The sequence below is a fragment of the Eretmochelys imbricata genome, chromosome 14 (genome assembly GCF_965152235.1).
Source record: "Eretmochelys imbricata isolate rEreImb1 chromosome 14, rEreImb1.hap1, whole genome shotgun sequence".
NCBI lineage: Eukaryota > Metazoa > Chordata > Testudines > Cheloniidae > Eretmochelys > Eretmochelys imbricata.
In genome coordinates this window covers 11,074,466-11,101,798 of record NC_135585.1, presented here as the reverse complement: position 1 = coordinate 11,101,798, position 27,333 = coordinate 11,074,466, and the positions used below count along the sequence as shown (strand labels likewise).

The following is a 27,333-nucleotide window of genomic DNA, read 5'->3' as shown; positions in this document are numbered from 1 at the left end:
TCCCAGGCCAGCTGATTCTTCCTCTCTTCACCCCTGGGAGGGTAGCTCAGGCTGTGCCAGGGAGCAGCCCCCGTCTCCAGGCGCCCCAGCTGCCAGGGCCGGGCTCCCGGCCAGATCCCCCGAGGCTGCAGCAGCGGCGGTGGATTTGTCGCTTGCCTTCTCGGTGGCTCGTAGCCCAGGCCGGGCAGGTCTGCGGGGGCGGCACGTGACGCTGGGGCAATGAGCCTCCCGCCGGTCGCTGCACGGCTCGGGACCTGGGCAGCTCCTCCCTCGGAACCAGTCACCAGGGCAGGAGGGGGGAGCTGGCAGCCGGCTCCCTGCCGCCGCCGCAGCCGCAGCAGCCGCAGCCTTCGCCCGCTGCTGCCGGGAGGCCCCGGGGCGGGGCTCGCAGCTCCCCGCGGGGAGGCAGAGGGCGCTCGGCTGGGGCAGGGGGAAGGCAGGAGCCGGGTTTGCCCGGGCTGGGGAGGGCAGGAGCAGCATGGCTTTTGGGAAAAGCCAGAAAGATCCCTTCAGCACAGCCGTGGGGCACCTGATCGGTGAGTACCGGAGACCCACCCACCGACCCACCTCTGCCCCGATCTGGGGTGACTCGGGTGGGGAGAGGAACCCAGGGCCCCTCCAACGCCCTGGGAGAGGGCAGAGGAGAAGCAGGAGGCAGCGACCCCCCCGTCTTCCCACATGGCCACCCAGTGCAGCCCCACTCCCAGCCGGGGACAGCTTTGCCCCAGCAGCAGGTGTGGCCAGCCTGGGGGTTAGACCTGGGTCTCTGCCATCCAACTTATTAATACATCACCCATTAAAGGCGTCTGAGTAAAGAGGCCAGGTGAGCACTGTGGACTGGAATAAAGGATTGACTGGTTCTAGGATCTCCCAATCTAATCGCCCTGCAGTGTGTGTGTGATGCAGAGCAATAACCGGCTCCTGGGGGGAAGTTTCTTAAAGTCACAGCGCCCACCTGTAATTTAAAAGTCTTGCAGGTAACTGTGACTTTTTGTGAAGCAAGTCCTCTTTTCCTTCCAGAGAGAGCAACGATTGGGGCGCTGCCCGCTGAGGAGTGGGGTCAGTTTATGCACATCTGCGACATTATTAACACAACGGATGAGGGGTAAGTAGGCTAATGCTCCCGTAGCCTGGTTTGGAAAGTCATTTACCAGGTGACACAACTGTCTCTCATTTATGTGGCTAATAAGAATAGCCAAAGTTACGCTTTGCTATTCAGAAGTAGGACCAGCTTCTTGAGAGTAGGCCAGTATTCCTTCTAGTTCCATATGCATTATGTCAACTGCTTGAGGTCACATCTAATTAAGTCATTACTAGAGACTGGATCCTGATGCCCTTAGTTGGTTTTTATTCAGCCTTTTCTCAGGAGAAAGGTTCATTTGAGTTACTGGGAGTCTTGGTTGAGTAAGAAATCAATAAAGATGTCAAGATTTGACCATTAAGGGTAGCAGTTCCTGCTATATAGAGCGGAGAATCCAAAGTTTACAAGATTTGAGACATCTGTTAGCTACTACAACATGACTATGGTTTGGGGTTTGTAACTTGATTAGGGTTCCTGATTAGATATTTCTGATGCCCGCCTCGATTAAATTTATCATCGGAAAAGTCAAGTGATGTCACACTTTGTATCCCAACATATTTTAGTGTACCTAGGTATGTATTTAGGACCCCTTGGGAGGCAGTGTGACCTAGTGGGTAGGACACTGAAGACTAGGTTCTAGTCCCAGCTTAGCCAAATGCCTGCTGGGTAACCTTGGGCAAGTCACTTCACTTTTCTGTGCCTCAGTTTCCCCATCTGTAAAATGGGATAATGATCCTGACCTTTTTAAAGTCCTTTGAGATCTACTGGTGAAAAATGCTATACAAGACCCTAGTGGTATTATTTACCAGAGAGGTTTCAGTGCTGAGATGATAGTTTTGCCATAATGACTGAAAAAAAGTCATCTGTCCTATGAACTTCCATTTCTTGCTCTAAGTCCATGCTCTTGTTTATGGCTACAGCTGTTTGCCTATAGCTCCATGTCCAGCCATTGGCAAGGGGATGGTTTAGCGATGAGCATTGTTTTTTATGTATAGTATCTACACAGTGCCTCTTTTTTAGGAAAGAGCTTTCCCTTGTGAGCAGTTTATTCCATAACTGTCCATTCTGAAACATCTTTTGATTTGCTCTTCAGCATCTGCTACTGGCCACAGCTTGAGACAGAATACTAAGAACAAAGGAATTGCCAGACCTGATCAGATGAGGGGTCCATCTAGCCCAGGATCCTGGCTCTGATAGTGACCAGACCCTCAGAGGAAGGTTTTAGAAACCCTGAAGTGGGGAATTATGGAATAATTTAACTACAAGGGAATTTTTCTTCCTAATCCCCTTCTCCTGTATTAGGCTTTGTCTATACCGACAAGTGAAAGACAAAACTTCTGTTGTTCAGAGGTGTTAAAAAAACACCCCCCTGAAAGACAAAAGTTTTGTCGATGACAAGCGCTGGTGTGAACAGCGCACTCCTGCCGACAAAGCTAATGCCACTCATTGGGGGTGGAAGTTCTCCTGCCGACAAAGAGCAGCTATACTGCTTGCCTTTTAGCAGCACAGCCGTGTCGCTAAAAGCTGCGTAGAGTAGACCTAGCCTTAGATTCTCCGCTCTTTTGATCTGCTATGGCAGTTACTATGTTTGGAACTTACAATGGTATAAAAAGAGAGAGAAATCTTGATTTTAGTGGAGTTTTAGAAGAAATACATTAGGACATTCAAGCTACTGTATTTACAAAGGTGAGCACTGAATTAGGGCTTTATTGGCATTGAGTGTTTTTTCCAGTAAGATTTTTTTTCTTAACCCAAGTTTTTGATGGGTTGCATTAATATAGTGCTAGAAGGATTTTGGTTTTGTTTATCACAAGCAATCCCAGGGCACCAGTTACTGTAATACCTGGGTGCATTATACACAAAGTATGTTAAGAAACAAAACTATTTTCCATATATAATGAGCTAACACCTAATTCCAGTCTGTCACTCCCACATAGCTATATATAGACAGATATAGAAAATATATGAAAATCACAATGCCATGATGGATATGTAGAAAGCAGTGGCTGTTTACCAGCACACAGCAATTACTAGGATTGTTTAGAAGCATCCTGCAATTACCAGGATTGAAATTTAACCAGGACATTGATGCTAACACCTCTGGTGTTGCCAAAACTCCCATTAGGTCTCTAATTCCAACGCATTTGAAAAATGGGCTCTAGTTAGCTTTTGATGCATTGGCCATTTAAGCTTTTATATTAATGAGAGTTGCACAGGTAAATCTCTCGCATGACGATAGGAGAAAATAATTTTAGAGAGGAAACTGCACTGGGGAATTATGTTTATTCTTCTACACAAGACACTGGAGTACGGTCTGTAGCGATGACCCCGATTCACCACCACATTACTCCAGTTTAATACCAAAGTGACTCTGTTGAAATCAGTGGAATCATCACACTGGTGTGAACCAGCATAAAATTAGAGTAATGCTGGGAGCTGATTGACTCCTTATTTCATGTCAGTATTTTCAGATCTTGGACAATTTTTTATAAAATAGCCACCCTATTTTTCATTGGTACCTTTCTCTGCATAATTTCTTGTTATCACAGGCCTAAAGATGCAGTAAAAGCACTAAAGAAAAGGATTTCCAAAAACTGTAACCATAAGGAGATTAGATTCACGTTGTCTGTAAGTACAACTGTTCTACTTCTATTAATTAGATACTGAGAAGGAAGCCATATTTTAAGAAATAAATCAATGTGTGATTGACATATAGGTTGTGAGCTCTCTGAGGCAGTCTTTGTTATATGTCTGCACAGCACCTAGTATAATGCAGCCTTGATCTGCAGTTCCTAAATGCTACTGTAATACAAATAATAAATAATAATCCTATATCACCTCTACGCTTAAGGCTTGTCCAAGACAGTCATCATATGTCTCCCATTGGCTGTCCTATAGATTATACCCCACCAGTCTTTGAAGGATACAGGGGTTAGAATATTATACAAAGGCTGAACTGACTTGACAATTCTCCTAATAACACATCTGGTAGCCTTATTACTCACGGCGTGTTACGCATTATGGAATGTGTGGTATAAGTTTTGCAAAAGCATGCCTTATTGGAAGTGAGGAAGTAATTAGGGTGAAGAAATGATGTTGTTTTGTTTGGAGGTAAGACCTACAAAGTTCAGCTCTGAATCTAAATTGCCCCAGGGTTGGGGGTGTTGGGATTTGATCCTATTACAGATTTTTCTGAGTCACAGAGTTTGTGTCTGCCTCTGAACTTTCCCAAACTGTGGGGCAGTTTGGTTTGGGCCCATCTGCGGGTTTATTGGAGCATGTTAACACAGTTCTCCTCTCTCCTCTGCATTGATATCGTGGGTCAGATTCTGATCTTCTTTACACTACTAGGTCCAGTGCAGTTCCCAGTGTAACTCAAGGCCCTGTATCCTTGTTAGCTGTCCTGGTCTTTAGGTATAAATGATTTCCCTGAGGATTTCATTTTCTTTACTGTTTCCATTATTTGGACGCAGAAGTTTCCCCTTATTACACCAGCATCAGCGCTGTTACGTATTATATGGTGTGTCTGGTGGTAGATAGGTGACTGACACTGTTAAATTACAGGATGGCCAGCAGTGCCCAAGTGTCAGCTGGTGAGTTAGGGATGCAGCTAAAGTTATCTAAACACATCAGTTACATGGTTAGCGTGTCCCATTTCCACTCCCTTGTGCTCTCCTCCTTCTTCAGTTACTTAGATGAGTCACCTTTTTGCTCCACAGGTTTGCATAGCCGAAATGCTCTGCTTCCGCTCTGACTGCACTCTCTGTATCAGGCTTGCTTTCTCCTCCAGGCCTTTGTTTACCTTAACCCTGCACTGAATGTGCAGGCTGGAGCTTTGATAACACAGCTTGGAGCTTTGGGAATGTTTATCTGGAGATTTGCTTTGCAGATACAGCTGGGGTTCTGTTACTGTTGAGCCTTGTAGAAAAAAGACGTTATGTTCATGTTCCTGGTGGAACCAAATAACAACACTGACCTGCTGAAAATGGATTCTATTTGCTTGCAGATAGGGATAATAACTGACCATTAGGTTTCAGATCCAAGAAGCATGATGCCATCTCTCCGTTTCCAGGGTTCCAGCTATGCTCCCGAGCTCCTAGCACTGTCTCATAGTCTCTCTTGGATTTCAGCTCCTACCTTCTCCTTCTCTGTTCCCACCTACTCACAAGCAACTACACCCTGCCAGGCAATTTCAACCTTTCAGTCCCAGATCTTTTTCTGGCCTTCCAAGCTCTCTCTGCCTCAATTTCCCAACCTTCCTTCATTTGGCAAGCCCTACTCTTTCCTCCAAATCCCCCTTTCTCTCCTCCTCATCTTCTTTATTCTTTCAGTCTTCTTTCTACAAGCTGCAGATACTTCTGTGTCTGCCAGTGCCTTTTCCCCTGTTGCTGGCTTCTTTCCATCTTCCAGTACCTCCTGGCCTCAGATTTCCACTCTCCTCAGCCGCAGTAAAACCTCCCCTGCAATACCTCAGTGCTAGCCATGTCCAATGTTACTTTCTTGGCTTCTAAAACCACGTACTCTTGGTGCAAGAGCTGGTTGAATATTTTCTGTCTGTCATTTTGTGACAGGAAAGGGCTGAAGGAAAAGTTTTTGTGGAGAATTTTTGTTTTTTATGAAACAGTTCGGGTTTTTTTGACAAATCATCCTTCCCCCTCCCCACCCTGCTTTTTCTATTTTGCCCCTGGAAAAGAGGGCTGGGGGGGAGACAAAAATATGAAACACGTCTCAGTTCTTGAAAATTATTTTCAAATGTCAAGTTTTTAAAAATTCTCCTGCAAAAAGCTGTTCGTGGTTTTAACCAGCTCTTCCCCTTATCTGTCCCCCTCATGCCAATTACCTTGCATCCCCTCCACCCATTGAGAATTGCCATCCAATCCCCTTTGCTTGCTACTTTACATACAGTTAAGAAAAGAACAAACAAAGGAGCCACTTTCTTTTAGATGTAATTTGATCTGGTTTCGTTTACTCCACCTCATGTCAGTGGACTTATACACAAAGCTTAGCTTACTCCTATGAGAAACATAAACAGCACTCGGAAAAACATGCTGAAAGTTCTTGTTTTGCCTTGAACTAGCAGAGACGTACCTGTAGGCCCCAATCCTGCCCTTGAGACATTAGCACACACACGAGTAACTTTACACACCTGAGTGTTTCCACTGAATTTTATGTTGCTGCTCATGTACAAATTTAATCATGGGTGTAGGTTTTGCTCAAGGCCTTAGTTAACTCAGTTGACCTGCCACTTACCAATATGCTAAAATTTTAGCACGGCTTTTACTTTATTGCTGTTTCCTTGTTCCTGTTCCGTGTATTTTCCTTGTGTGCTTGTTGATTTAGAGGAACATGGGTGACAATCAGGTGTATAAAAACATTCCAGAAGTGACTTAGTTTCATGCGCTCTGGCCTGCTGAAGTCAACTGCTGCTTACGAAGTTACATGAATGAAGATTTTGCATGCTGGGCCCTGTAGTAGTTCCATAAAGTATCTTTAATAAAGGCAAAAGATCAGACTCGGCACTGCAAGTTTCACAATCAGATGTCCGGGAGGATTATGACTTTTAGGCAGGCAGCCAACAGTGTGTGTTCGTTAGTTGACTCTGTATTATTTGTGGGTGTGTCAAACCTGTTTGCATGCTTTCTCCCTGTTTTTAAAAATGACTCCTATTCAGCTTACTAGAACTGGTTAGCTTTTTTTTCATGTTTGTAAATACCAATGTCCCAATTCTTACTGGGGCTTCCGGTTGCAGTATTAAGGATGACCAAAACATGGAACAATAATTTCACAATAAATAATTAAAAAAAAAAAGTTTTTTCCATGGTGCAGGATTTAAAATGGGCAGGAGGGGGAGAGAAATCGATTTCTGCGTTTTTTTCTCAAAATATTTTTGGGAAAAATTTGAATTTTGAGTAAGTTCTGGGACTGGGGTTGTTTTCCCCCCACCCACCCCACTTTTTCATTTTTCCTTTTGAAATTTGATAACATTGGAAAAAATTACCAAGGAGCAAAGCTATGGAATTTCAACTGTACTTTTGCCACTCTGAAACTTTTTGCAAAGCTGAGGATTTGGAAAAGTTACGGGATGGAAAAAAAAAAAAGTGTGTGTGAGAGAGACCCCCTGAACATCAGTCTATTGCACTGCAGGGCAAACAAGGCGATGGGAGGTGAAAAAAAGTTGGAGAAGGTGGAGAACCGTGGTTTTGCTTTCCAAAGCTAATGATGGAACCCCGATCACTTCAGACATTAAAAACTAGACTGGGAAAAACACTAATAAATGTACATAGGCCATTCATTCGGGGGATGGATTAACAGACCCTAGGCTGTGACACTTTGGCGAATGCTGACACTATAAACTGGTATCTACTGAGTGAGGTGTATGAGGACCCAAAATATCCACCCATGATCCTTAGCGGCATCCTGTGGCTTAGAGGCTTCCGCTGTAAACTGAAACTGTTCATTCCAACTCTGTGGACCAAACCCTGGTTGCCTTACTCACATGATTAGTCCCACTGAACTTAATGAGTAGAATCTGGCTTTCAATGGAAAATACTTTTCTTTCATTCTACCTTTTCCCCCTCCCCCCGCCTTTCAGTTAATGTTTTGTAACAATGGTGCCTTTGCCTCTGCCTTTTGACAAAGGGCTGGGATGCCCTTTTATTAGCTGACTCTGGTTTTGGTTTGTGAATCTGTGAGCTTGGATTGCACAATCAAACACCCAACTCCCTTCCTGTTGACATGGAACTCCTCTCACCTGGGGTGTAGAAACTGTGCCAGCTTCTAAATTCATCTGATCCCACCCCCTAATTATGGAAAGTTTAACAGGACAGTTGAAAATACATTTGCTAATGCTTTGATTAAAACCTTATCAATAGTGAGTTTCTGGGGGTGTCAATGCAGCAATTGGGAGGTGCGATTGCAGCACAGGGAGGGGGCTACCTGGGCTAGCTTTTAATTGAATTAGCTCGCTAAAAACAGCAGAGTAGCCACGACAGAATGGACAGTGGTATGGGCTAGCTGCTCGAATATAGTCTCACCCGGGATACTAGTCATATTTGGGCTGCAAGTCCATGTCGCTGCACCTACATTGACTGAGCTAGCTCACTAAGAATAGCAAATCTAGGACAGGTTTGCTGACATCTTCTGTCCCAATTGCAGAGTAGACCTACCCTCTGGAATACTTACCAGTGCTGAGTGGCACCTTACTTCACCACTATGTCCCACTGATTCCAATGGAACTGCTTAGGGAGGTAGGATACTACTCTCAACAGTAAATAAGAGCATTCGAATCCTAATGAAAGCATAAGTATCAAGGTAGCTCATTCTTGATTGCTCCAGAATTGATCTGGGCCAAATTTGCTTTGCAGTTATACTGGAGCACCTCATTCAAGTCAATTGGGTGGCATTGGCATCAACTGAGTGGGGGGTCTGGCCTACTAGCTACAGTAGTTTTACTCAGAGGGGTAAGTATTCAGTCTCAGGTGTGGGGAATTACTAATAGGAGTTGCATACCTCATTCCCCATGCACGGGGTTGAAAATGTTTTACACAAACTGCAGCACTTATTTCATGTGCCCTTTCAAATGAGAAAGGAATCCGTCAAGCTAAGGCGCTCTGGTCATTGTCTTTTACTTGGCTTTTCGCACAGCAGTCTGCCTCTTTGTTCTACACTCACTTTATTTCTGCGGGAAATTTTCTGCTGCTCTTGTACCTCCCTTCCCTTAAGGCCCTGTTCACGCTAGAGAAAAATCCCTATGTCGCCAAGCTAGAAAATGAGTTTCTAAAATGGTTTTAACACCCCTTTGTGTAGCCTGCGCTGGACAAGGAAAGCATGTTGAATCCACTTCAGCTCCATCCGCAGCTACAGAGGTGCCGCTTAGAAGATTTGTTCTAATCTGAGGACTGTTTCCAATGCGTGTAATGGGGGAATACTGATAGAATTGACCTAACTTATGAACTGGTCTAAACTTTTCCCTCCTGTCTGGGTGGGGCTTAGTAAAGAGAGAGACCCTCTTCCTCTCTGCTTTGGCACCATAGTCAAGGGGTTAGGGCTCCAAAACTTTGAACCGGGAGAGCTGGGTTCTAGTCCTGCCTGTACCCACAGATGTTCTATGGGCAGGATTCTCTTCAAGTCAATGTAAATACCTTATATTGGCTTTATTTCAATGGATTGGGTGCCGTGGGACCTGTTAATGCCTCCGATTCCCCATCTGTAGGATGAGGAGCAACTGTCTTTGAAAGAGCATTGAGACCTGTAGATGAAAATTGTTAGATAAATATCAAGTATGGTGACATTCAATGCCTTGAGGATCTGTCATCTCTATGCATCCCATGAAGTGGGCTGTAGCCCACGAAAGCTTATACTCAAATAAATTTCTTAGTCTCTAAGGTGCCACAAGTACTCCTGTTCTTTTTGCGGATACAGACTAACACGGCTGCTACTCTGAAACCTATCATCTCTGTGAGGCTCTAGCTGCATATCCAAAGCCTGCTTTGGAAGGTAGATATTTCGTAAAGATGATTCTGACAATCAGAGTAATTTATCTACCTTATTTCTGGTCTCCAGGATCCCTATCACACAGCCCTCACAATTGGAGCGCTTCAATTTGTTCTCTTTGTTTTTGATTACCTTTTGCTTGTAGGCGATATGAGCAAAAGAAAGGAATAGCTGTTCCTATTATGATTGATTTGTATTGTGACTGTGCCTAGCAGCACTAGTCATGGGCAGGATCCCACTGTGCTAGATGCTGTACAGACACTACTGTCTAATCTCGTCTTTCCAAGGTGACCATCACAATACCATCCAGGCATGAATTTAAAAGCAAAAAAAGAGGGGAAGGGCTCAAGTTATTTTTAAGCACCGTGTCATAGAAATCCCTTCTCTGTACAGCTTCTCGACATGTGCATGAAAAACTGTGGCCCCAGCTTCCAGTCTTTAGTTGTGAAGAAAGACTTCTGCAAGGACAAGCTGGTGAAACTCTTGCATCCAAGATACAATCTGCCAGCTGATACACAGGACATAATCTTGGCCTTTATCAGGGTACGTCAACTGTAAATAGAGAGATATATACAGAGTAAATATTTAATGGTACAACCTGGTAATGTGCTGGACGGGGGTTCGTGGGAGCCTTTTGTGAAAATGTTCTTTGATGTACTTGCTGTTTTTGCAAGTGCAGCCGGGAGTGGGAGGTGGAGGGAGAGGAGCAGAAAGGGGGCATGGAAAGGCTCCTTTGGATACCCCCTACCCTAACTACTGGATGTGTTCCTTCCCCAGCTACACTGAAGGAGAAAAGTGAAAGGGAGCTTTGAAGCTTTCTCTGTCTTGTTCCCGCTGCTTAGAGTGCAGGCCAAGGGAGCAGGTAGCTCATGTGGAGGAAGCCACTTACCTAGTAGAGAGCTTCAGGAGCATGTGTAGTAGAAGAACCCCTCTAGAAGGAGATTCTTTTCTTCCCTGACCCACTGATATCTTCGGCCTTGGAACCAATTCCTCTAACCCGCAGAAATCCTGCATTTTCCAAGGAGTCTAGTAGGTGGGTGGACAAGGAAAGGAAGAGAGGCAGCCACCTGGGGAATGGAGGTTCAAGCCATGTGGCTTCTCCCAGTGAAGAATTCTGGGTCTCAAACATAAAAACGTTTTGATTTCCGTCACCAATGATTTTTCAAAAACAGACCTGGGCCTACGGGTTCCAAGGAACTGTGGATGTGAGTGAAGTGAAGGAAGTGTACCTGGAACTGCTAAAGAAAGGAGTGCAGTTTCCATCCTCTGATGCCAACCCAGGGACACAAAAGGTCAGGACAACATTTGCTACTTTTAATCAGAGTTAATGTACAAAGAAGGTGTGTTGATTGTCATTAATTATTATGTCTGAAACCATGAAAATCCTGCTCACGTACTCAGGAAATCAATCATGCATTCTGCCATGGAGTATATATATTTTTTTAATTAGATAATAGTGCTTTTTTTATAAAAATCACAGTTTGGGGGATCCGTTGTCTCAAACAGGAAGGATAAATCTCTGGGATTTTTTAAAGCTAGCTAAGAGATTTGGGCACTCAATTCCCATCAAAATGCATGGCAATTGAGTGTCCAAATCTCTTAGGCATTTTTGAAAGGCTCAGACAAAATGTATATGATTTGCATGAAAGCACCCAATGATTCAGAATATGAACACTATCTGGTCTCAATTTGGAATTGGGAGAGGTAGGGATGTCTAATAAAAAAGGTCTTTACTATATAAGACTCTATCCACTTGTTTGTACAGTCTACAAAATAATTTGCAACCTTGTGGATAAAGGCTCTGTCTTTACTATTTAAGTTGATCAAAGGTATTGTGTAGATCTGGAAAACAACCCTCTGTCAATATGGCTTGAGCAGTCCATGCCATCTCTGCGTGCAGCAAGTTTCTTAGATCCGTTCCTTCCAATTTCCAGTGACCTGGAAGAGCTTTCACAAGACTTTTGAGAAGAGTGACACCATCAGGTGGAATGTTGCAGTTATGGATTTAGAATCCTCTAGTCAGCCCAGGCAGAAGGGATTCAGAACTATTGAGAGTCTGGCCTGAGGATTAAATAGCGGCGTACAGGAAGGGCAGTGTATTTTGACTAAGGCTGTTCAGACGAGGCTATGTGCTGATTTTTTTTACTAGGTAATTATTTCTTCCCCACCCAGATGTAACTGTGGGAAGGAATGGCTTCTAAAGCTCTGGTCCTGCACCCACTGAAGTCAATGGCAAAGCTCCAATGACTTCAATAGTGCAGGAACAGAACCTATATACAGAATTTGGCCCAGAGTGCCTAAGGTTGAAAGGACTTAAGCATAGTGTCTGATGCAGGCCTTCAGTTTAACCCAAAATGCACATGAGGCTTCTTGCATCCAGAGCTTTCCAGCTCTGGGATCCAGAAGAGCCTACTTCCCTCATCTCCCAGACCCTTTCTTCTTACAGCTTCTGCTTTCCTAGTGTGGCCCCGTCACCGGCCACACCTAATTCTTTTTCCCAGAGCAGGGTTCTTGTGCACTGAGGACTGACCCCTGTTAATTCCCGTTCCAAAGAAATAATAGAATTCTCTCACCAAAGATGGGCTAATCTCAGTTATTCCAGTCACAGAGGCATATAACTCATGCTTTGCCATTCACACTCCTTCCTCTGATGGATTCATTTGCCAACAAACCAGTTGAACGGAAACCTGGATCCAAAGTCTGATTTTTATTCCAAAATGATTATTGGTTTTACTGTAGCGAATAGAAGGAACTCAGATAACACCGTCAAAGCCTTCCTCCCTGGTAGCGTTGCAGCGCTGATTATAAGGAGGCTAATGCGCTGTTGTCTAGTCTGATAATGATGCTTTGTAGCGCTGTCATCCGGATGTCCATGTCAAATCCCAGGTTAAACAAAAAGAAAAGGAGTAGCTCATGCTCAAATAAATTGGTTAGTCTCTAAGGTGCCACAAGTACTCCTTTTCTTTTTGCGAATATAGACTAACACAGCTGTTACTCTGAAACCTGTCATTATGCAAGGTTAAACAAAAACTCTCTTCATATCATATAGCAGCGAGCTTCATCTTGGCCCTCTGAAAAGCCACCGCCTCCTTCTGCTGCCTCTGTGAAAAGTATTCCAGTGCCTCATCCCCCGGCTCTGACAATAACATTGACTCCTGAACAGGTGCAGTATGGCCTTTCTTTTGAAATATGCTGACTAAGTGTCGGTCACCATGATTCCCTGGCCTGTATAGGATATAATATGAGAGGCTGCTGCAAGGAAAATCTCCATTAGCTCAAGCAGAATAGGCTTTTGTTGACAGTCCTGGGCTGAATCCCTGTTCCATTACCGTAGTGTTTTTATTTTGTGAGAAAATATCACACACTCATGTGCCAGATCTTTGTAGAGGCCAGGAAAGGAGATTGCGTAACTGCCAGGGAGCTGCTCAACTGGAGAGTAGAAATCTTTGCTTGAGTATGTGTATTTTTAATGCTCTTATCAGGGTACTGTGGTGCAAATTAGTAAGAGAAGAGAGCAATTCAAAGGCCGAAGGAAAGGGTAAAGAAAACTTTTGCAAGACACCAGTGTCAAGAAATAATTTTTAAAAGTCAGAAAGAAACAGACAAGCTGGTTCCACACCTGCCTGTGGATAAATGAAAAGTTTTGTCTGCTTGATAGTGATAGGACTTAACTGTTAAGGGAAGAAATGGCAGCACGGCACTCAACAGAGCTCAGGTTCGAGACCCGCTGCCTTATAGTGCTATAAAACTGAACTTACTCCGTTAACGTCCGTGGATTGGGCCCTACCAAATTCACTGTCCATTTTGATCAATTTCACAGCCAGGGTTTTAAAATCGGTCAATTTCACATTTTCAGCTGTTTACATCTGAAATTTCATGGTGTTGTAACCCTGGGGGTCCCAACCCAAAAGGTACCTGGAGGTGGGTCTGATCTCTCCCCTCTCCCTCTCCCACTCCCACCCCTGCAGCAGCCCTGCAGAGGGACAAGTCCTGTCCCTCCCCAGCCCAATAGGGTCTCGCAGCTAGGAGCCCCCTGGCTTGGGCACTCCCAGCAACAGGGGGAGATCAGACCCACATCCACTAGCCTCCTCCAGCTGCAGGAACCTCTGGGACTGCAGCCTGGCACTGGAGCTTCCTGCAGCAGGAGGAGGCATTTTGAGGTGGGTGTGATCTTCCTCTGAGAGTGCCCATGCAGAGGAAGAACACATCCTGTCCCTCCCCAGTCCGGCGGGACTTGCAGCTAGGAGCCCCTGGGCTGGGGTGCTCACAGCAGCAAAGGGGAGATCAGATTTCAGGAGGAAGGGCTTATTTCACGGTCCGTGACACGTTTTTCACGTGAAATTGGTAGGATCCTATCCATGGAGTATCATCTGTGTAAAGGCTGGAGTAAGGCAGTGCTGCTCAGGCCCATCGTATATCTGATAAAAGAGCAAGCAGGACCATAGATGTGGAAAACGTTGTGTTTTCTGTACTTGCACATATAACATTCCATTGCACTGAACAGATTGGGAAGCTGTACAGCGAACTGGATATGGCGAAAATGAATGCGAAAGTCATGTCAGCGATATTAACAGAAAACGTTCCTGGGTCTGAGAATCTTGACGACATGGAGCTCTTACAGGTGCAGTACAGCATTTTTACTAGGAGTTTGTTGGTTATGGTTTATTTTAAAAATGTGCATTGTGCCCATCCTTGTTACATCTGGGTTCATATTGCAAAGTGAAAACAAACATCTGTTTTCAACCTTTGGTGTTGATCTAGCTTAGCTTCAGTTGACCAATGGAAAATTCACCCTGAGTCAAGTGTGGGCTGGTGTACGGCCACTTATGTCACCCCGCCCACCTTTGGCCTCCAGTGCAGGATAATAGAGGTCCCTGGCTGCAATATTTTGTACTGGGGAACCAGTCCCAGAATTGGGGGTGACCAAAGTAGTGTAAAGCCACCAGATGCCAGGATATGGCCTCAATTCATCAAAAATTTGGAAGAAAATCCACTCAAAGTAAAATCTATAACTATACAATTTCACAACGGCAAAGAGTAGTTCTCCATCTGCTCATTACTGCACTTTCTTTTTAAATCCCATGTCATATAGTTCCACTATAATATTTATGAGCTGCTACATTCAAACACTAAAACAATATGATTTTTAAAAAGTCACAATTAAATAGTGATAAAATCGGTCCCCAGCACAACAGATTGTGGATTTTTCAAGGTTCGAGTTGCAAGAGAAGCCGTTACAAAGCTCTCTGGTAAATAACATGCCTTTTTTTTATAAAGGTTCTCTGCCTAAATATTTACTGTACACAATAGACTTAATAGCTTCTCTGAAATGAGGAAGGGTTTAAAAATTCCCTTGGTGTGCATTTTAAAATGATCTTAGTGCACATTGATTGTACACAGTAATTATGACTGCAAAGAAGCAGAGGACTCTACCCAGTAAATAAGACTCATTTAAAAAATTATCTCAACTTTCATGTTCTTCAAGTTAATTTTCTCCCCCAGCTAACATAAAAATATTGAAAAAAAAAACTTATTTAAAAACAGTGCAAAGGGGTTGGCTTAGCCTAATAAACACCAGGGATCTGGAGCTAAGTTCTTCACTCATCTTAAGGGGAAACAAAGCAAACAGAAAGAAAGTTGGATAGCCTACAAAAGTATGAGGACTACAAAACTGTATCAGCAATGGTTTAGGCTTTGAGTCCCACACTTATTGTACACGGGAGCAGCAATCTGCACTTGGGGGTCTTAGCAAGGGTGGAGTGGGGTCTAGGGATTCAGCAAGGCAATGAGAGTGAGGCCTTCTGGATTCTCTTCCTGTTTCACCATGTGACCTTGAACAAGTAATATGACCTCTCTTTGTGCTTCAGTTTACCCAGCTGCACAATGGATATTAGAATGCTTCCCAGCCTCACAGGTATGTTGACAAGGCACTTGGGGTACAGCAATAAGCCAAGCAGAAATCCACATCACAGAGTCCAGGCTTACAGATCTGGGCTTGTCCTACAGTGCTAGAAATAGCTGTGTAGATATTTGGGCTGGTACTGGAGCTTGGGCTCTGAAGCCTAGGCTCTGAAGACCATAGACCCAGCCTCTGAGACTCTTTGGGTTTCTGCTTGCCGTGTAGACGTACCTTTAGTTCTGCTGCTCTAAAGGTGCAAAGTAGCCTTCCTGCTGGTTTAACCAGCCAGTGGAAGATTTCCTCGGTGCAGGGGAATCCTTGAGTGGCATAGAACTGGCAGCTCCCTTCCTGACGTCCTGGTGTGATGCATGTTACTGTGGGGAAAGAGGATAAGGTCAGGACATGCCCGTGCCCTGTTGCTCCCTAGCTGCTACAATGGACCTTCAAGGCCAGATGCAGATGGGTGAGCATTGGACTGGCTCCAGGATCCAGTAAGCACAAAGGTCACCTCTTCACAGAATCCTCCTCTTGAACTGCATCCACTTAGCACTGTTTGGCCGGCGCCCATGATCGAGGCCGTGGTGTCTAATTTAATTAGTTCTTTGAGAAACTTGGGCAAAGACCCCTGCAAAGGATTATTAGAATATGTCTGCCTATTTTAAATCGATTTCTGGAAGGGTTTTGGAAGTATATTTTGTAAAAGGAAGAATGCCATCGCAAAGTCTGAGAAAGCTCAAGCAGATCTGCTTGCTGGCACTCAAATAGTTAAATTATTGGCCAGGTTTGCGGCAGGGAGTGAATTTCACCATTCATGAAGATGTGAGTAGAAGCTCATTCCTTTTATATGTGTTTGTTTTCTGTTCCTTCCTGCAACACCCTGAGATCCTTATCACAGCACAAATGCCTAGAGAAACAAATGCGAGTTGCTTTTACAAGAATGAAATACGTTCTTTTCTTTAAAAGAACAGGAGGACTTGTGGCACCTTAGAGACTAACCAATTTATCTGAGCATAAGCTCAGTCTAGGTCACTCAGTTCAAGGGACTGTGTCCTTCTACAGTAATAGTTTCATTGGAATTGGTGCAGACCAGAATCCTTTGCGGAAAGAGTTGCATGCTTTAGGACTTAAAAGGACTGGAGAATTTTTTTTGAACCATGTGTCACCAGAGATCCAGCCTAGTCAGATTAACTGAAACTTAATAATGGGCAAAGTACAGCAATGCAAGTCATGGCTTACACTGGTGTGGCATATCTCCACTCAGGGTTTGCTCTTACATAGATGCATCTGTGGCTAAAAACCCCATTGTAGACAAGACCTAAGACACCTGAAAACAATAACCCCCAAAATATTAAATTGGCTGAAATCATTAGGAGTAGTAGTTGACAGAGCAGTTCAAGTTCTTATATTAACTCTCACAGCCAGTAAGAGTAGGGAATAAGCAAAGCTACTAGATCCAGACCCCTCGTGGGGACACTGGAATGTGAGGCCAGTTCCTCAGCTGATGTAAACTATCACAGTTTTATTGACATCACTGGTTTTTATACCAGCCGATGATCTGGCTCTTGGAATGCATAATAAACAACTCTCGTTTCAAGGAGTCAAGGTTGCATGCATCTTTTCCTCAGCAAAATCTGGCAAATTTGTGATTGAGATCAGAAATAAAAAGGGCTGTGTCTAAATTCTTGTAGAATTTCCCTGTGTTAGCAGGTCGAAAATCACCTCTGGGCTGAGGGCAGGCAGAGACTGTCAAGGTTCCTCCCCCACTCTGAACTCTAGGGTACAGATGTGGGGACCTGCATGAAAAACCTCCTAAGCTTATCTTTACCAGCTTAGGTCAAAACTTCCCCAAGGTACAAAGTATTCCACCCGTGGTCCTTGGAATGGCCGCTACCACCACCAAACTAATACTGGTTACTGGGGAAGAGCTGTTTGGACGCGTCCTTCCCCCCAAAATACTTCCCAAAACCCTGCACCCCACTTCCTGGACAAGGTTTGGTAAAAAGCCTCACCAATTTACCTAGGTGACTACAGACCCAGACCCTTGGATCTTAAGAACAATGAACAATCCTCCCAACACTTGCACCCCCCCTTTCCTGGGAAATGTTGGATAAAAAGCCTCACCAATTTGCATAGGTGACCACAGACCCAAACCCTTGGATCTGAGAACAATGAAAAAACATTCAGTTTTTTACAAGAAGACTTTTAATAGAAAATAGAAGTAAATAGAAATGAAGAAATCCCCCCTGTAAAATCAGGATGGTAGATATCTTACAGGGTAATTAGATTAGAAAACATAGAGAACCCCTCTAGGCAAAACCTTAAGTTACAAAAAAAGGTACACAGACAGAAATAGTTATTCTATTCAGCACAATTCTTTTCTCAGCCATTTAAAGAAATCATAATCTAACACATACCTAGCTAGATTACTTACTAAAAGTTCTAAGACTCCATTCCTGGTCTATCCCTGGCCAAGCACAGCATACAGACAGACACAGACCCTTTGTTTCTCTCCCTCCTCCCAGCTTTTGAAAGTATCTTGTCCCCTCATTGGTCATTTTGGTCAGGTGCCAGCGAGGTTACCTTTAGCTTCTTAACCCTTTACAGGTGAGAGGAGCTTTCCCCTGGCCAGGAGGGATTTCAAAGGGGTTTACCCTTCCCTTTATATTTATGACAGAGACCCTATACATTGATTAGAGCTCAGTTTTCAGGACTTATGGTGTTGCATAGTCCTTGTGCTGCAATTGTGAACAGAGGTGAATTTCACCCTGAGAAATGTAGTTGGGTAAACACACTTTTGGAGCAAAGATGGGCCAGTTTTACAACAAAACCCAGATAATTTCTAAATGAAAATGGAGAGAATAGCCCCCTCTCTCTCCACTCCCTCCCCCACCCACCTTAATCAGAGTCAGCATTTGCAAGTAAATCATGGAAAACCTGGAGGCGGGAGAAGGGGTGGTTAAGTTCTTGATGCAAGAATAGCCGTTTCTTTGAACCTGCTATCAAAGGGAAATCAATGTGGAAGAGGAATGTAAAACTCTGTGAAAATAAGTAGCTGTTAGTTCTAGTTCTAATTGCTACTAGAGGAGAATTCCACTGTGTGAAATTGTGAATTTTATACCAATCAATCCTGATGGGTTTGTATTACCTATAGAATTGAGACAGGTTTGATTCAGAGACTTGATTCACAGTCCCCACCAGACTGAGGAAGCCAGGCCTTGGTTTTCTGCCATCTGTACTCCAGGCTATGATTTTCTCTCTTCCTTATAATGAGCTTGATCCAATATCCATTGAAAGTCCATGGAAAGAGCCTTATTGATTTCCATGGGCTTTGGATCATATCCAATATGAAGTCCAGTAAATGCCCCTTCCCTCCCAAAAATCTGCTCTTATCAGTCATCAGGCTCTTTTGAGCATTTTTAAAGTGTTTTGAATTGCTCACTGGATTTCCAATTGGGAATTCTTGGAGTGCTGGTCCCTGAGCATATTCCATAGGCACCTGGAGCTGAAGAATTTTGAAAGCAGTGTCCACTGGTCCACACACATGCCTGGCTCACCTCTTGCCTCTGACCAAGGAGAAAAAGGGTGGGGTGGACCAGCTGCCGCTCCAGTTCCTTCTCACTGCCTCATGATCCAGGTCGGAACCTCCAGTGTCTGACGCTTTGGCTTTCTTCTTTATTTGTGAAAATATATTTAGAGATCTGTAAATAGTTTTTTTATATTCTAGAGTTTAAAGTTTCTATCTGATAGTTTTAGTGGTTTTTAGTTAATCAGTCAGTCTCCCTGACTTGGGTAGCACCCTCCTCTCCCCACCCACCTCAATCCCTCCAGACTCCGTTTGGGTATTGGACTATGCCCAGGACTCTGGGCTTCAAAGTTTATGCTTCCTGCCCGTGATCCTTCTCGCTTAGCATTGATGCTTGTCACTGGCTGAGAAGGATCGCAGCAAGATGCAGTATCTGCTGTTTGTTCCCCAGCCGTACCCAGGAAGGGTGGGAACTTCACCTTAAGAAGCCTAATGGAAAAGTGCACGAGGCCACAACTTGACCCAGGCCAGTGGATCCTCCCCCCTTATACATTGGCCTGACTTAGTAAGGGGTGCACCTCCTGCCATGAGGTCCAAATCAGGAGCAAAGATGTCTATCCCCTCAGGGGGTCTTGTTGGGAGAGCAGGGAGCATTCTCATAAGCATGAGGCCAAGTCTTCCTCCAAATGATCTTTGAAGAAGTCAGATCCAGGCCAACCTAAACTGAGCAGTAGCTCAGCCCAAGAGAACTTAGTATGTTCAGAGTCTCAGAGGCATGATAAGAAAGGCCACAAACTGTGTACTTGCTAAACTGGCAATCAATGAGCACCATAGTGACTGTTCCCACCAAAGTGATATCGGCCCTGTCATGGTGGAAGAATCTCCATCAGGTTTGCATCTGCGTTTCCTTTCTTGCCTCCGCACAGACAGGATGATCACTGCCAATGCATCCCTGTTAGGTTGAGGACCTCACATGGACAACCATACAGTACAGGGCACCTGGACATCTCAAGTGTCCAGGATGCACATCAAGAGCCATGAGCAGTTCGAAGGGCTTGTGAAACCTTTCTCCTCTTCACTCAAGGTCACCGTGCCTTCATTATGTCAAACAACATCACAATCACCTTTTACATAACAAACAGGGAGAAGTGCAATGCATCCCTCTGTGTGCAGAAACGTTGAGTCTGTAGAACTGGTGCATCAGCAATCAGATTACCCTGTCAGCAGTCTCCATCCCAGGAAAACCAGAATGTGCTAATGGGCTGTCTCAGCAGCCACTTTGTGGTCAATCGTGAGTGGGAGCTTCACGACACTGTGGTAAACAATATTTTTCTTCTATGGGGCCTGACCCACCAGAGACCTGTTCATCTTCCCAAGTCCTCACCCATCCTCAGAAAAAAGGAGGTTCCGTTCTCTTGACATTTGATGAGCTGCAGCCTTTTACCTGCAGAGAATGAAAACAGTCAGGAAATCCTGTAGACTATTTGTTGCCATATTGGAAGGGGTTTGGTTATAGCCTCTGAAAGAACCTCAAAATGGATCTGGGGCTGTGTTTTGCTCTGCTATCAGCTGTCTAATCTTCTCTTTCCACAAGAGAGCAAGCAACGTCTACCGTACTGCTTCGAGGGATGCCTCTTCTTGATATTTGTGAGACAGCCACACGGAGCTCAGTCCACGTGTTTGTGAGACGCTCTGCACTGGTACAGGACACCACTACTGCTGCATCTTTTGGAACAGCAGTCCTTCATATGGCTCTGCCATCTACGACCTCACACCCTCCTCCTATTTAAGTACTGCTTGTCAATCACCCCCTTTGGAATACACATTGGGACTAGCACTCGAAAAAGAAGAGAAAGTTACTTGCCTTATAGTAACTGGAGGTTCTTTGAGAGGCGTGGACCCTATCTGTATTCTACTACCTTGCCCTCCTTCCACTCCACTTCAGATCTTCTCTTATTTGCAGTGAAGAAGGAACTGGAAAGGCGGTTGGTCCACCCCACCCTTTATCTCCTCAGTCAGGGGCACGAGTAAGCCAGGGCAGATGTGGGCTAATGGACACTGCTTTCGAAATTCTCTGGCTCCAGGCATGTAGAACCCATCCATACCCGCAGTGGAACATGAATAGGGCCCACACCTCTTGAGGAACCTCCAGTTACTATAAAGTGAATCACCTTTCTCTTTAGGGAGGAGGATGACTTTCCAGAAATGAGACTGGGTTATGAGTTGGGGTAGGAGTGCTGGTCATGGTGAGAGCAATTATCAGCCGCGTTTTGTCGGAAGTTTGCCAGAAACAGACTTGGGAATCAAATATAAGGGATTTGAGGCTCACCCTTTAAACGGTATGTCATCATGTGAATTAGACAGTGCATTATCCTTGTGTCTCCAGCACCCAAAAGTTTTATAATTCTCCTCCCAAACTGACAAATGTGAGAAACCACAATGACATTGGTTTTGGTTTTTTTCCTGAAAAGAAACTGTACAAGATATGTCGGGTGATGCAGGAGAGGATCGTGGAACTGCTGGTAGCAGTGCAGAATGAAGATGTGATCGCTGAATTAACACGAGTGAATGAAGATCTGAACAACGTCCTCCTGGGACATGAAAGGTAAATATATTAGTGAAACCAGAACCTGTCTTTTCCTGTTTGGTCTTAGTAACAGGTTCTCCTGACTGGGCCAACCAAATCTGTTAAAAAAATGTAACACTCTGGTATGATGTTTATGTCATAGTGCAGGGAAGCTGCACCTGTTTTCCCCCTCCATGGTCCAGCAAGGGCACCCACTCTCAGGCATCCAGCTCCCCAGCGATCACCTCCCTTGGGCGGAGACGCATGTCTCTCTCCCTCCTGACCAGAGTGTTTCCAGGCTGCACAGTTCCCTGCTTGCCCTGTAAATTCCCCAGCAAACTCCTAAGATACTTAAACTTAATTCAATTAGGTTTAACTTAATTCAGGTTTGTCCAGGAAATTGTTATGTCTGTTGCAGTTTAATCTGCTCTTTCAGGGTGAAATTCACCCTTCTGCAGAGGACTAACATGAGGCATATGGGCCATTAAGTGCCACTTGAGCTATAAGGGGCTTAAATGGTCCGTATGACTGGTGCTGGCTGTCTCCAGAGAGATGAATTTCATCCTCCATCAACAAGAAAGGAACAGCATGTTCCTTTTTGTGTTGTGCTTATATTTATCTGCTGATCTTGTCTCTCCATGCACTTGAGAAGCAGCAGACAGGTTAAAATTTGTAGACGTGTCCCTAGAATACCAGCTTGCAGGGTAAACCAAAGTACTAGCGTAGCTGGGAATACTAAAGCATGAGGAAAGAAACAGGCTCTGAGTCCTTCCATTAACATGGGACTCGGATACAGTGGATTTGGCTTCAGTCAATTATGAGCCCTCTTTGTTCCTTTAGCTACCCAGACGCTGAGCTTAACTGCAGCATGCACGTGCTCCCAGGGAAGACAGACAGTTTTACTGCAGGCATCAGCCAAAGGGTGGAGTTCCCGCTTCCTTAAAAGGATCACATGCGGCTCTCTGCAGTAGCAAACAAGTGTTTCTACCCCCACTGCAGGCACAAATATTTATTATTTCACACAAGGAAATCCTGAATGCTTGTGGTGATGACATCTGCAGTTATTTACTTATTGATTTCATCAGTGGGATAACTAGGGCTTACACGATACCAGAATTTCAGCATTTCCCAAGCAACAAATAACAGAGATCATCCTGGTGTATCATGATTAGCCTTAGCTGTGAATGGATGGCTTTCCTAACCAGAGGTGAGATGGCCAAGTTCTAAAAACCATTCTACAGCACCATGCGGGTTAGGGAACAAATTGAAGACTTGTGCTTCCCACATAGGGAAAATTAAGCTTTTCTAGGAGCATTGAACTCCTTGGTCTTTGGGCTAGGCAGAATGGAGTGCACTGATGAGACCACGCTCTTCTTCATCCATCAGCAGATTGTCATCAAGAAGACCAACTTCTCACGTTTTTAACACTTCACAGGACACCTCACATTTCTGGCAGGCCATGGAGACAGGTTGTCCTGCCACCGACTCTGTTCAGTCACTCACTGCTGAAGGACTGGTAAAGGGGGGGCATATTAGAGGACAGTGGGGTGACCTGAGAGAAGGAGAGTAGAATAAAGAGGAATTACAATGACCAGGAAAAGGAAGAGGAACAGAGTGGGGTAAGGGAGGGGAGGAAAGCTCCAGTTAATGCCTCTTGCTTGTTTGCCTTCTGTCAGTTCCAGTTTATTCCAGCAGAACTTTGATTAACCTCTTCACGCCACAACGCTTAGTGCTGTAATACTTGGAATGTGCGCTCCAGGCATATTTCACAAGATTGTTTTTCCATTGTGTGACTTTCTGATACAGGAGCAATTTTTGTGGAAAACAGAATGAACTGAGAGGCTCTTATAAGCTGCAGTAGGTGCTGTTAAATCACTGCAGGTACTGCTGTTCTGTCCCTGTAGTGGGTCTTAGGAAAATCCAAATAAAATGTGTTCTCTCTGGAAAATAACCCTGACCTCTGAGAATTTGCACAGTGAGCTTTTGGCTGTAGCAGGGATGACAGCATATAGACAGTCAGCAACAGGTATGATGAAACAAAGCTATTAATAAGTAAAATAGATGGACTTTGTTTTTGGGAGGAAAGAGGGGGTTAGAGACAAAATAAGAACCCATTCTGGTTATGTTAATCTTTAATGGCTCAGTCTGGCTTACAATTTTGGCTCTGGGACTCTCATTAAAGTGCCATGAATATGTTTGGTTCTGTGTTTATACAGCCCCTAGCACAGTGAGTCCATGATTGGCATTCCTAGGCACTACGTCTATAAAAATAATTATCATCATAATATATATTTACAAAATAATAACGTAGAAGTTAATGAACATCATGTGGCTTGCACTTGCAGTTAATATTTCAGAATTTCTTGATTTTTCTGGTTCTAATTTGGATTATTATTGTTATTATTGTGTGTTGTTATTATTATTTTTATCATTAACTGAGTCTATACAGAAGAATGCCAAAACATTTTTCAGACTACATAATAGCTTGCTTTTTTTATACAGTGTTTTTTATCAGAGGATCAAAGCATTCTGCAGAGATGGGTGACATTAATTAATCCACCTGAAATACCTGTGAGGTGAATCAGTAAATATCTTTGCCCCCATGTTTACAGCTCCGGAAACTAGTGTCACTCTGAGTTACTTTCCCAGACCACAAAAGAGCTCTATGTAAGCTCAAAAAGCTTTGTCTCTCTCACCAACAGAAGTTGGTCCAATAAAAGATATTCCTCCCCCTCCTTGGCCCATTGATTATAATGGCCTTTAGTCAGGGCCTCAGGTTTAAGACTCCTGCTGTCGCAAAGAATGCTGTGGGATCTCTCATGATTGGGAGGAGTCAGTTCTCCTGGTCAACATTGTCTACAGTAGAAGTTTTCAGATCTGTAATTCGCATTGGGTGCAGCTCCATCAGTGGTAACCCTGATGGAAGTTGCAGTGTAGAAAAGGCTCAGACAGGTTCAGATGTTTTTATCTCTGTGTAATTTAACTTAAAGATTCAAGGATTCCAAGCTTGTTCAATACACCCACTTCTAAATAACAGCACTGCAGAACACCATCCCAGAGGCCAAAGCAGACTTCTCTCTGCTTCACTGTGGATTTACTGACTTGGAAAAACATTGTGATTTCTACACTGAGCAATTACAGCATCTCTTCAGCTGTAGCATGGGACCTGGCTCAGTTGAAACAAATATTCTGTTGTGTATTACCCAGCTGCATGGTTAATACATACCCCTAGTATGTTTCCTTTTAGGCCTATCCATTAGGTATTGTGAACAGAAAGCTTTGCAATTTCAAAAGATCAAAATGTTGCATTAGTGGCATCTTGAAGGTTACTGAGTTGCCAGAAGACTATATTTTGCACTGACCACTGCTCTGGCAACATCTTAGTTACTATGGCTTATGAAGTAAAGAATGACCACATTAGAAGCAACAACTTACCAATTACATTGCAAGCCTTGTCTCTCCTTCCCACAAGACAACCAGCCTTCAGAGAGTGTTATCACTTTTGCAAATGCTTCAGTGTGTATAACTTGTGTTTAGTTTTTGCACAAATGTCTTATCTCTGTCATGCAGATGCTCTAACGAGTGAAATCAGTGGGTATGCAGTAAACAATGACAATCTTGTCCCATCCTTCCTTCCTTGTTTTATTTTACCCTCAAACCTCTTCCAAACGCTTCAGCCAAACTGTCATTGTATCTTCCCAGTGTCATTCTCACAGACTTCCATGCTATTCTTCACAATATTTTATTCAGTTGATTCGTAAGTCTAGTGTTTACAGCTGCGGGTTATGTTTTACAATTCACTCTTTAAAGAGGGTTTTTCACTTCTTGCCTAAGGAAATTTGTCATGTAAGTAAAATACAAATGAGTTTCCCTTTTGGTTTCTGTAAATCCACTTTATCCAAATGTTGACCTAAAATCTTCTTAATACTGACGATTAACATTTTTCTTGGAAAGCTGAAACTTCACCCTGAATTATGAATAATAGCTTGTGGGTATGCCTCAACAAATCCCAAGTGAAACGGTTCACCCGTTGATTGAAAGGGCAAATAATTGCTAATGGGAGTGTGAAATTCTCATGCAGTAGTACTGTACACTTATTTAACTGTCATTTCTGGTTGCAGTTGCATTGTACCTCAAAGCTGCTACACATGTTATTTGCAGTTGTTTCTACTGGCTTGGTTAATATTTGCTACATAAGGATTTATTGTTTACTATAGAAAATCCTCAGTCTGCCCTTGGATACACAGGCATATGAGGTGCTAAAAATTATATAGGTATGTTTTAACTAGTTGCAGCTGTTTACATACGTTCGAATGGCAGTATGACTGCTTTAAGGCAAATCACGTTGCATTTCCTGTATCTGATTATCAACGAAGATTCTGTGCAGAGTCCCAGTGAAGTGAAGGACAATGGTCTCTGCGTGTGTAGTCTACTGGCCTGCTGCATGTAACCATGGCTCTAGTGGTTTTGATAACTCAACCATAGTAGTTCTCCCTTATGTCAAGTGACACAGAGCTGTGGTTCTGGTTCTAACATTCCTACTGAGGACATTGGAGTCTGTATGTGCATTTGGCTGGGGCTTGTTACATACTTTTCTAGATCCTTTTGTACGATCAGACCTTCGCAGTAACTGCTGGATTCTTATGAATGACACTTTCTTTTTGAGTGATACCTACGCCTGGGATGTTTAAGACTAAATTATTGACAACGTATCATTTCCTACAGGTTTTCTCGAAACAGAGTACGTTTCTTGGAGAATCAGAGACTCCAGTGTGAGCAAGCAGAGGTGAGTAGTTAAGCACAAATCCCATCAACTTCAGGATAAGAATCTGGCTCAGATTTTATAAACCAGAGCTTTTCCTCTTATTTGTTGCAACAAATGTGCTTTTTGTGACCTAAGGAATTATATTTGCTTGCTACCTCTGTTGGATTCAATATTCTGTCTCCAAAAGAGGATAATGTTTCTCTATTAATTTGCAAGAGTCCCACTTACAGAATCTCATTTTGTAACACAAGTATCAAATTACCTTCAAATAGAACATGGAGAATAGGAAAGGACAACTGGAAAAGAGAGAAAATCTATTAAAATGCAGTTTTATTACCTCTATTGCTGTGTACTAGATTCAATTCTAATCTCTTACATGATGTGAAGAGATTTGTTTCTTTTCATCTGTAGTCTTATTTTTCACTTATTGTCTCTAGGGGCATTTATGAAGCTGGAAAATTAATTTTTAAAGGCTACTTTTCTCCCATCACTGGTCCTATTTTATTAACCATGCTGGCCCTAATAGTGATACACACGTTTCACCTTGTACAAAGCCAAAATTAACTCAGTTTCCTTTGCATCCTGCATCAAGCTGATTACATTGTGATTGAAATATAGTCCATAGTTATTACAGGAAAGTAGTAATCAATCTGGGTTTTTCGATGAAACACTACTATTACTGGCTTTCATTTTTAGTCAGATAGTTCATTTGTAGTTTCTGACTATTGGATGGGTTAATAGTCCAAAATGATCCAGTTTGCAGATCTTGTAGCTCATTCACAAGTCCCCAGGTTTAAAATAAATTTGTATTAGCTAGTGCTAACAAAACACTTTTATATTAAACATGTGATATGGTTAATTCTCTTCTGATTTCATTCTTAACTCTATTAAGACACACATGGGCTTAAATCGGAGCAAGGCAGGTTTAGGTTGGACATTAGGGGAATAAATTGCCTAGGGAGGTTGTGGAATCTCCATCATTTGAGATTTTTTTAAGAGCAGGTCA

General features: G+C 43.6%; 1 protein-coding gene across 4 annotated transcripts in view; it reads left to right on the top strand.

Annotated features, from left to right (window-relative positions):
- The first annotated feature begins 478 nt into the window (after window positions 1–478).
- Window positions 479–27,333, top strand: part of TOM1L1 (target of myb1 like 1 membrane trafficking protein) — a 35,910-nt gene continuing 9,055 nt past the window's right edge. For 3 of the 4 annotated variants that reach the window (XM_077833250.1, XM_077833247.1, XM_077833248.1), the window contains exons 1-9: window positions 479–536; window positions 1,021–1,105; window positions 3,631–3,709; window positions 9,968–10,117; window positions 10,747–10,866; window positions 12,624–12,737; window positions 14,079–14,195; window positions 21,468–21,601; window positions 26,288–26,348. In XM_077833250.1, the coding sequence (XP_077689376.1) occupies window positions 479–536; window positions 1,021–1,105; window positions 3,631–3,709; window positions 9,968–10,117; window positions 10,747–10,866; window positions 12,624–12,737; window positions 14,079–14,195; window positions 21,468–21,601; window positions 26,288–26,348 (918 nt within the window). The remainder of the gene's footprint in view (window positions 537–1,020; window positions 1,106–3,630; window positions 3,710–9,967; window positions 10,118–10,746; window positions 10,867–12,623; window positions 12,738–14,078; window positions 14,196–21,467; window positions 21,602–26,287; window positions 26,349–27,333) is intronic. The other variant, XM_077833249.1, reaches the window with a different exon arrangement.